This window comes from Papaver somniferum, unplaced genomic scaffold, assembly GCF_003573695.1.
Source record: "Papaver somniferum cultivar HN1 unplaced genomic scaffold, ASM357369v1 unplaced-scaffold_99, whole genome shotgun sequence".
NCBI lineage: Eukaryota > Viridiplantae > Streptophyta > Magnoliopsida > Ranunculales > Papaveraceae > Papaver > Papaver somniferum.
The window spans coordinates 9,486,788-9,496,336 of record NW_020653081.1 but is presented as its reverse complement, the minus strand read 5'-3'; the positions used below and the strand labels follow the sequence as shown (position 1 = coordinate 9,496,336).

General features: G+C 36.8%; 1 protein-coding gene and 1 pseudogene across 1 annotated transcript; one reads left to right on the top strand and one right to left on the bottom strand.

The window, feature by feature from the left end:
• Window positions 1-1,201: 1,201 nt before the first annotated feature.
• LOC113346404 lies at window positions 1,202-5,995 on the top strand (annotated as a pseudogene).
• A 996-nt stretch (window positions 5,996-6,991) lies between these two features.
• On the bottom strand, window positions 6,992-7,726 carry LOC113346435. The gene has a single exon (XM_026589975.1). The coding sequence runs from the start codon at window positions 7,642-7,644 to the stop codon at window positions 7,168-7,170; it is 477 nt and encodes a 158-aa protein (XP_026445760.1). The 5' UTR covers window positions 7,645-7,726; the 3' UTR covers window positions 6,992-7,167.
• Between the last annotated feature and the right edge of the window lie 1,823 nt (window positions 7,727-9,549).

Sequence of the window (9,549 nt, the reverse complement as noted above, 5' to 3'; positions counted from 1 at the left end):
GACTTGGTTGCTGAAGATTCAGAGTTAGTCACAAAACCACAATCTCCTTCTCCAGTTCAACCAGCACCATGTCACTCATCAACTCACACTCGTGTTATGCCAGCAGAGTTTGAAAACTATATTTTAACAAATTGTAGTGATGTCTATGATGAGGGTCTTATTAATTTCGCGTTATATGCAAATTCGGATCCTGAAGGGAAGAAGATTTAAAGTTCATACTGATGATAATTTGAGTTTAAGGGAGGCTGAAGAAGTTTAAACTCAAACAAAAGTTCCTGGTAAGTAAAATTTGATTATTTCCTAAATTCTATCAATTAGTTAGGAGTATTGTTAGTTGATTCTACCACCTATGTTGTGGGAATGAGTAATAGGTCAGTAAGTTAGTTTATTTTAATCTTGTTTATGTGATTTTTCATGTTATTAATGTGTTGTAAACATGTGCAGATGTTCACCTATATAATGGTAATCTGATTTTCTTATTAATGAATCGAATTTCTTATCTCCAGTTTTTTGTAGTTCAGGTATTTGTTATTTTTTATGTGTGAAAAGTATACAAGTTGCAGTATAGTTGGTTAACTATTCCGATTCAATCTTTTGATTCTTTAGAAATACTCTGATTTCTAATAGTAATATATGTAGTTTTTTATTGAGATGTACATTGAAGGTACTCAAAAATATATCGAAAGTACCAATTCTTGGTTGTTGGAATGATATTTCGTTACTCTTGGTATATTACAATTATTTAGATTTCAGTAATATAAGTTTTAAAACTAAGTTATATTACTCTCATTAAATATTTATCTGTTTTCGATAATTTTTCCTAAAATTTATTCGCTCAGTGATGTTGAACACCACAGACAATTAATTAGACATTAGTAAAAGTATCAAATCTGTCATTTAGATGGATTGGACACGATACCAAATCCACATCCGACCCATCTATTGCAACATAGGTGAGGTTATCAAACATTCTCGATCAGAAAGATATATCGGATGGTCTAAGTTTTGGACCGTGCTGATCTAAGCTAGCGCTATTTTTTAGGCCCAAGACCCAACAAGAGAAATTTTTCACTTTCACCTGTATAAAATCAGATTGCCAATCAGATTACCTATTTGAAAACGAAATTAATATACAGTAAGAGGAGTAAACTATCAAGAAAAAGAGTAGGTTTTTTAACAATCAAGAAAGAAAAAAGTGAGTATGGAGAATTTCATTAAACAAGAGAAAACAATAAAAGTGGTAGTAAAATACTCTGGTGTATTCTCTGAAGCACTAAGGAAGAACGTTGGTGGTTTTAGGAGTTTTTTCACCATCTCCAATGATGAAAAGGTTTTTCAAACCAAGATGAAGATTTATAATAAATCAAACATACCAATTTCAAGACAAGTTTTGAAGAAGCATGACGGAAGCGTTCTCTCGAATTCTCATTTCACCTTCGAATACATTATTAGACCTCAAGAAGTTTTTGTACTTCTAGTTCAAGAAGACAATGTTGATCCTAGTTCTAGCGATTCTGGAAGTTCTAGTAGTGGTGGTGATGCTCCGGATAGTGGCTGTGGAGGTTTTGGTGGAGGAAACAGAGGTCTTGGAAATTTTCAAGAAAAGCTCGAGGGAGAGAAGAAAATTAATGGCGGTGGTTATGATGGTGGTGGTGGTGGTTGTGCTAAACGACTTCCAGGTTACCATTACTTTCTTGAAAATCCGATGAAGCTTCCCGCTGATTTGCCTGTTTTAGCTTGTGGTAAGTTTTTTTTTTAACTTTTTTACTGTTACTATTTTTTTTAACCCTAGTAAAATGTGATAAAAAGAAACCTATAGATATTTTAGACCTAGGTTTTACTCAGTGTAGTAATACCAGGAGCATCATTGTATGTAGGAGATCTTCATGTTGATGTTACAGAAGATGAATTGCATGCTGCTTTTAATGTCATTATAATCTTGTTTCTGTTCGTGTTTGTAAAGATTTTGTGTTTTCGGTGTCGCTTGGTTATGGTTGTGTCAACTACCAGGGGGTTAGTCCACGAGTGAGTTGGAGGGAGTTTAATGTATTTTGAATCTTGGGGATTTTGAGGGAGTGTAAGAGAGTATAGGGAGTTTGAGAGAGTTTGGTGTTTTCAGTGTAGGGAGTTTAAGAGACTCTCCCAAAATCTCTACTTTTTTGAGAGATTTGGAGTGAGGCAAAAATACACTATAAACTCCCTAGAACTCCCCTAAAAAAAAAACAACTCCCTAGCATTCTAATTTTTACCACTAACAGGGAGTTTAGGAGATTCTTTCAAACTCCCCCACGACTAACAAGGTTTTCTAGGGAGTTTGGGAGACTCTTATAAACTCTCCCACGATTAATGGGGATTTTGAGAGACTTCCTCGAACTCCCCCACGACTAACGGGAAAAAACCCAATTACACCCAACTCCCCCAACTCCCTTGAGGACTAACACCCTGTACATCTCAACTGGTAAGAATCTAGTCCACTTTCTTCTGAATTTTTCTTCATTTTTGTGAATTTTTCGTCATTTTTTCTTTTGTTTTTTCCTATTTTGTGTTTGTGTTCTTGATTTTCTTTCATGTAATGTGTTTCTTGGAGTTTTTTGGTGTTGATCTCGCTTGTTAGGGTTTAATTTCGAGTAGATCGTTCAATTTGTGTAGATTTTGCCTTAGTTTTTTTGTAGTTCTTGTTATGTTGTATCAGGTTGATCATGTTTTTGAGTTTCGTTTTTGTGAATTTGTTCATGCAATGTGTTTAATTGTTGCTTTAGATTCGTTTCTTGAAGTAGCTTCTTGTTGATTCTAGCATTTTAGGGTTCAATTCCGAGCAAAATCTTTCTAGGTTTTGCCTTATTTCTTAAATTCTTGTCCTGTTCTGTGTAGGTTACAAAGATTACTTTGATGTTTCTCGTAATTTGATTGTTCTATTTGTTTTCTTTTGGTAGCAAATCTTGCAATGGAGAAGCTTAATCACACTCCACTGAGAGGCCAAATGATAAGAGTTATGTGGTCACGTCGTGATTCAGATGCAAGGAAAAGTGGAATTGCAAATCTATTTGTTAAGGTAGAATAGGTCTTAGTTTGCTTCAAGTTTTTTACCAGAACATACTGTATTTTGATTATGTTTTATTGTCTGTTTTCCTTGTTTACATTTACCATTGGATTTGGTGTATATTATTGCAGAATCTGAGTGGTTTCAATTGATAATGCAAAGCTTCATGAGATGTTTTCCAAGTATGGAAATATTTTGTCTTGTAAAGTTGCAATGACTGAAGAAGGGAAGAGCAAAGGCTATGGTTCAGTATGAAACTGAGGAATCTGCAACGGCGGCTATTAACAGTGTTAATGGATCTACTGTTGATTACCAAGCTTTGTCGATACATACTTTTTATCGTAGTTTTTTTGTTTGTCCATTCATTGTTCTGTGAATAATGTTTGTTCTAGATATGTTGGTCCTTTCGTGAAAAAGAGTGAGCAACCCTCTAGCAACTCTGATTCCAGCTTTACCAATTTATACATAAAAAATCTGGACTTGGATGTTACGGAAGAGCTTCTTACAGAGAAGTTCTCCAAGTACGGAAAAATTACCCACTTGGTTATCATGAAAGACGGCAATTCAAAATCCAAGGGATTTGGTTTTGTGAACTTTGATAGTCCTGATGAAGCGAAGAAGGCAATGGAGGCCACTGACGGGATGCAAATTGGTAAAATTTGTTTCATTTCGTTTTTCTGAAGTACACTATAGGTCCAACTGTGCCTGGGTCTGGTTGTTTTAACTGTGCTCTTTGCTAAATGATAGGGTCCAAGGTTTTGTATGTCGGGAGGGCCCAAAAGAAAGCAGAGCGTGAAAAAATATTGCATGATCAGTTTGAGGAACGCCGAAAGGAGCAACTCCAGAAATTTAAGGTATTAAATGCAATGGTCTCTCTCATTTTCTATTTCTGTGCAAGTAGCTTGTTTGTCTAACCATTTGTTTCCATTTCAGGGTTCAAATGTGTATGTTAAGAACATTGATGATAGTGTTAATGATGACGAACTGAGGAGTATATTCAGTAAGTGTGGCACAATCACCTCGGCAAAGATAATGCTTGATGAGAAAGGAATGAGTAAGGGGTTTGGATTTGTATGCTTCACCACCATCGAAGCAGCTTATCAAGCAGTGAACAGCCTACATGGTATACTACTAATCCCGTTACTTGGTATAGACCTATGGATTGTTCTGAATTGATTTCTTTGTTAAGTTAAGATGCTTGGATAGTAGATTCACTATGTTTACTGGTTCTCATTGAGATTTAGTGTCTTATCCTGCTGGTATGCATTATGGACAGGTTACATGCTTCGTGGGAAGCCTTTGTATGTAGCTTTTTGCCCAAAAGAAAGAGGAAAGACGTACACAATTACAGATTCAGTTTTCTCAAGGAATTGCAGGCTTGGCAGTTCCAACCTCTGCTGCTGTCATCCCAGCTAGATATCTTCCTCTTTACTACACCTTGCCTCCTAATATGGTTCCACCACAGGGGCTTATGCATCAACCTTTGGGTCTGACACCTGAATGGGGGACCAGTAGATTTCTGCCTCCTGCTAGATCAAATTTCCATTCAGTGCCCCGACCCGTGGTGAGAGACACAATTTCTAACTTAAGTACCACTAGATTAGCATCCAGTTGTTCATTGCTTAGCATATAATTTATTTACCGAATCCCATATTAGTTGTTTATATTTCAGATACCTGATAGTTCTAGGCAGAACAAGAAAAAATGGGGGAGAATGAATGCGCATATGGTTGCTCAAGCAGGTGGTCAATCAGTGTCATTTATGCCACATTCCACAATCTACCCCTCGGCCAGCGATTACAGTGAAAGATCCAAACAATCAGTAGGTCTGCGCCTTTCTCTTCCTCTATTTTTTACTCCTTGCAAACTGCTTGCACAGTGTTTGTCAAACGGTAATATCATGTACTTGTTGATTTGCTATGCTTGGTCAAACATTCACTCGATTCTTTGTATAAATGTTCCTGATGACGATTTGTAGTTGACAATAGGTTTCTATATTCAATGCATTTATATATATGGATATGGATTCATATGTAAGATATGAAAGTAACAGTATGATGACTAGATTTGAAAGACATTTTGTGTTTCATTATTTATCGTTAGCTGAAAAGTGTCTTGCTGTTCCCTTGTGTTGGGTATTCCTGGGCAGATCAAGTACATGACGAATGTACAGAAGATGGGTGAGATGAAAAACGGATCTCAGCGGGTCTCATCTATTGCTGGTTCTAAATCTGTTGGAGGAGTTGCTGCGACATCTCAACCCCTCGAAGGATTACAGACACTGAGCACCATGCTAGCTGCTGCTTCTCCTCAGCACCAGAAACAGATGCTTGGTGAATGCCTCTACCCACTTGTCTTTAAACTCCAGGTAAAAATCTTAGATATTGTTCCTTCTTCAGAGAACCGACTGACACTTGACCTTAATCTAAACATGCATTTGTTTTTTTGGTGGATTTCCAGCGTGACCTAGCGGCAAAGATAACTGGGATGCTTTTGGAGATGGATAACTCGGAGTTGCTTCTTTTATTGGAATCACCAGCATTGTTGGTCATCAAAGTGGAGGAAGCAGTGCAGATTCTTAAGAGCTCCAAGACAACAAGATCCTCTGGTGCTGGGCAGGACTCTCTCCATCCCAATTACATGTCAGCAGCCCAGGTTGCAGTCAACTAACTCGTACAATCTTGTGCCTGCAGTCTATCTCTATCTCTTTTTCCAAGTTGAGGTTATGGTTTGACAACCAGGTTTATTAAAGTTTCTGGCTAGATAGTATTTTAGCTAACCGTACTTCTTTCAGTCTTTGAGCTTGGTTTTAGGCTGTAGTATAAGAACTTCTATTAAGTTTAGAGAACATCCATTGATCCTTTTTTGCTGTCTTATAGTTTTAATTGCTGAGTTTCACTGAATTAGTATATTTTTGGGTACTTCAAGCTTTTCCCATGTTAACTTCGGTTTGCACTTTGCTTCCTCCATGGGGGCCATCAATTTGTTGAGCTCTTCCTTAGGTTCAAAAGGCATATACCGTCGCACACTTCATCCCTGATTCGTAAAAGAGTAGGGATTGGACCCACAGAAGCCACGCCGAAGATGAAACATAAGGGGGAAGAAGAATCAGTCTTCTTCCTTTAAAAACACATCTTCTTAGTTCATAAAGATAAGCAAAACTAAAAAAGATACTACTAGTTTATTTTCTAATTCCTAGCTTTAGAGATCACCTTGTTTAATCTCAATTCATCAGAAAATTCCATGGAGCTCTGCCCACGATTAGATTGCACACACTATTGTGTTCCATGAGAGGCTCTCCCAAGGGTAAGTTCAATTCATTTTCTTACATCTAACCTTTCCCCTTCATTGTGAAGTCTATTTCAGTTTCTCACATTTGATTTTAATGTCAGATCTCTACTCCCGGGATATGCTTTGGGATGTTGGTGAAAACTAGTATAATGGACAAAATAGAGTATGTAGCAAGTGGTAAGTGGTGCGGTTGTAACAAAGAGCATCAGATTTCTTCCCTGTTTTCTTTTTCGTTCTCACTAACCTATTGTCGGTATGTTGGAAAGGTCAAATTCTCACACTAATGGTTTATCTTTGAGTGGTGAAAAGAATTTGTTTGCGGACTTGTTCCTTTATCTGGATTCTTTCTTCTTGGATCCCTTTCCTTTTTTTCAAGAACACTGTATACATTGGAAAGAAAAAGAGAAGGGCCTAATTGAGCAGGTGATAATGAACCCTCATTGTTGACAAAGTTTATCAACTCAATAATTGAGTTTGGAAATTTCTTAACATAGTACACTCAAGAAAAAATGACCCTAAATTTCTTATCTTTGTGTCTTTCAATGCCAAAATAATGAACACACATTTGTTATCTTTTCTTTAAAGAATGGTGTTGGGGGTTGATTAGATCTCTAAATGACCCATTGTAATTCAATTTTCAAGTGTAAAAGTAAGCAGCAGTGATGAACAAGGACATCTAATTATGCAATTATGACCAATGCATGACACAAATTTCCAATTACAATAAATCGAGATTAACCAAAATCAGCAATTAAGTTTGGGCAGTAATTAGAAAGCATACGGAAATTGTGTCTTATGATTAAGTAGAAGACACATGTGTAGTAAGGTACCGTTAATTAAGAAGGATGAACCTTTTTAGCTGGTTTTACAGAGAAACCTTTCCACGCAGACTTCATTGACGCCTTAGCCGAAGCAAGTGAAGCTTCCATGTACTTTTTAGAAGCTAAAGTTGCTGAATTTTCCATGGAATTCCCCATCTTCTTTGCACCATTTGCAACACGAAGAAGATTATCGTGTTCATCTTTTGCCATACGGTCGAACTCCGCTTCAAATGTTCGAAAATCCTCCATTGCTTTTTCCATGGCTAAATTCATTTCATATTCGGCATCTCTCATGAAATTCTCAGCTTCTTCACACTCTACCTTCATTTGGGTTTCCATGGAAGCAAATGAATTGTTAGGTTCGATTTCAAACCGTTCCATCAGATCTTCTATTTTGGAGGGATCAAAGCTTTTGTCTTGGCAAGCTTGATCTGATAAAAAGAAGAATTCATAGAGGAGATTCTCTAGGTTGTTTTCGTAGTTCATCTCCATGAGAGCTGCAGCAAGTTGATACTTGATAGTGGAAGTGGACTAGCTAGTAATGTGATATTTATGAGGCCAATATTCTCTTTAAGGCCAGGTTCTCGCGTTACTTTTTAGGAATGTAAAAACCCTGTGCAAGCCTAGGAATTTTTTTTGTGGGGTGTGGGGCATCATATACAACGACAGATTTTAGTCGCGGACTTCAGTATGCAACTCACCGACACCAAACATAATTTACTAATATCATTTTAGTCCCAAAGGTACAACTGCTTTATCTCCAGGGAAGCACAACGGAAAAAGGCACTTCTCCAAAACTGAGAGCGTCTCTAATGCGAAGAGAGGTTATCCAGATGGAGGTCCTAGATCGGGTCTTATGGAGATGCTCAAGGTCTTCCCAAACACCTTTACACATCAGCCTGTGAAGAGCCTAGCTCTTGCAGTTGTTCTTGTTCCCAATTTTAAGAGAAGAAGGGATAGTGGTTGTCAGGTTTTTAGTTTGTTGGGTCCACCAATTGAAGAAACCTCACTTAAATCTCTATTGGTCCCTATGTACTTCACCAAAAACCGATAATTATTAACCTGTTTATATAAGTTGTTAGATTTTTATCTTAAAATCTTTCTTGGCCCCACTAAGTTACAAGGTTTTTAAGAATACATCAGACAATCGTTATCCGTTTCCACCTTTTTTAGAACGGCTAATGGTTAGCCGTATCGGGAGTCTTCCCATTGGGATTTCCGCACGCTAGGGAAGGCTTGTGCGAAGAAGCACTTTAGACCACGGTTTTTGCTCTTGGGAAGAGCTTGGGCAGCTCCATAAGACCCAGTCTTATATTAGCACCATTTTTTGTGGGTAATTTCCAAATAACAAAGAAAAAGGATTAAAAAAAAAGTTATTTGGTTTATTTTCAATCCTCGAGATTTTATTTAACAAATATTATTTAAATTTAGAGACAAAATGATGATGTGGACTTAAGATCCAAGGTCATGAACAAAGTATAATTTAGACTTTCTCCTTTAACCCCACTTATAGGAGGGTTAGTCAATTCAACAAGATGATAATTGAAACTAAATACTTGATTCTCCTTCATTCTGACCCCACCAAAAACTGACGTGGATAGCTGTAGAGAGAGTATTGAAAAATAGAATTTCCTCAATCACTCTGGCCCCACACCAAATAATAAAATGTTAGAGCATCTCCAATGAGACATTCAAAATATCCTAAATACAAGGCCACATAGGATTTTTAAGGATTTAACCAAAAAATCAATCTCCAATGGGAATGTGAAGAGAAAAAGTGAAGATGATGTGTTTGGTAGTTATGTAGACATCCTCAAAGCTATCCTATAGTTTTAGAGGTTCTCTTAGAGGATGTGAACATCCTACTCATCATTATTAATGGTTATGATTAGATATACAATTTGGATCAATGGATTAAAAAGTTAAAAACTAAAGAAATACAACTTGTGATTGGAGATGTTTTTCTTTCATCTCCTCAAATTAAGGAAAACTTGGTCTTTACATATGAAAAAGCAACTTCCACAAAAGATGCATACCAAGTTACCATTGGAGATGCTCTTATGTACACTCTTACACCACCCACTTCTATTCGTTCATCGATCATTACCACTTCATATCCCCATTTCCACACTTCATCAACAACTGCTCTCCTAAATTTCAGAAACTGGATGATGTTAAAATTGCTTATCGAAATCAACTCCTCGGCTGTAGACAATTATGTTAATATCACTCTTCAGGTATGCATCTTTTTTAAAATTTAAGGTTGTTTTTTCTATCTTTGGGAATTTTTTTTCAGTTCAGTCAATGGTGATGGAAAACTCAGTTTTACTGGCAATTGTTTCTCTCAATTTTTTTTATATATTGAACCTGTGATTATTAGGGTTACCCCTGGAAGTT

Coding starts and splice junctions, on each gene's coding strand:
- LOC113346435 (XM_026589975.1), bottom strand. CDS start 7,644: ATGGAGATGAACTACGAAAACAACCTAGAGAATCTCCTCTATGAATTC.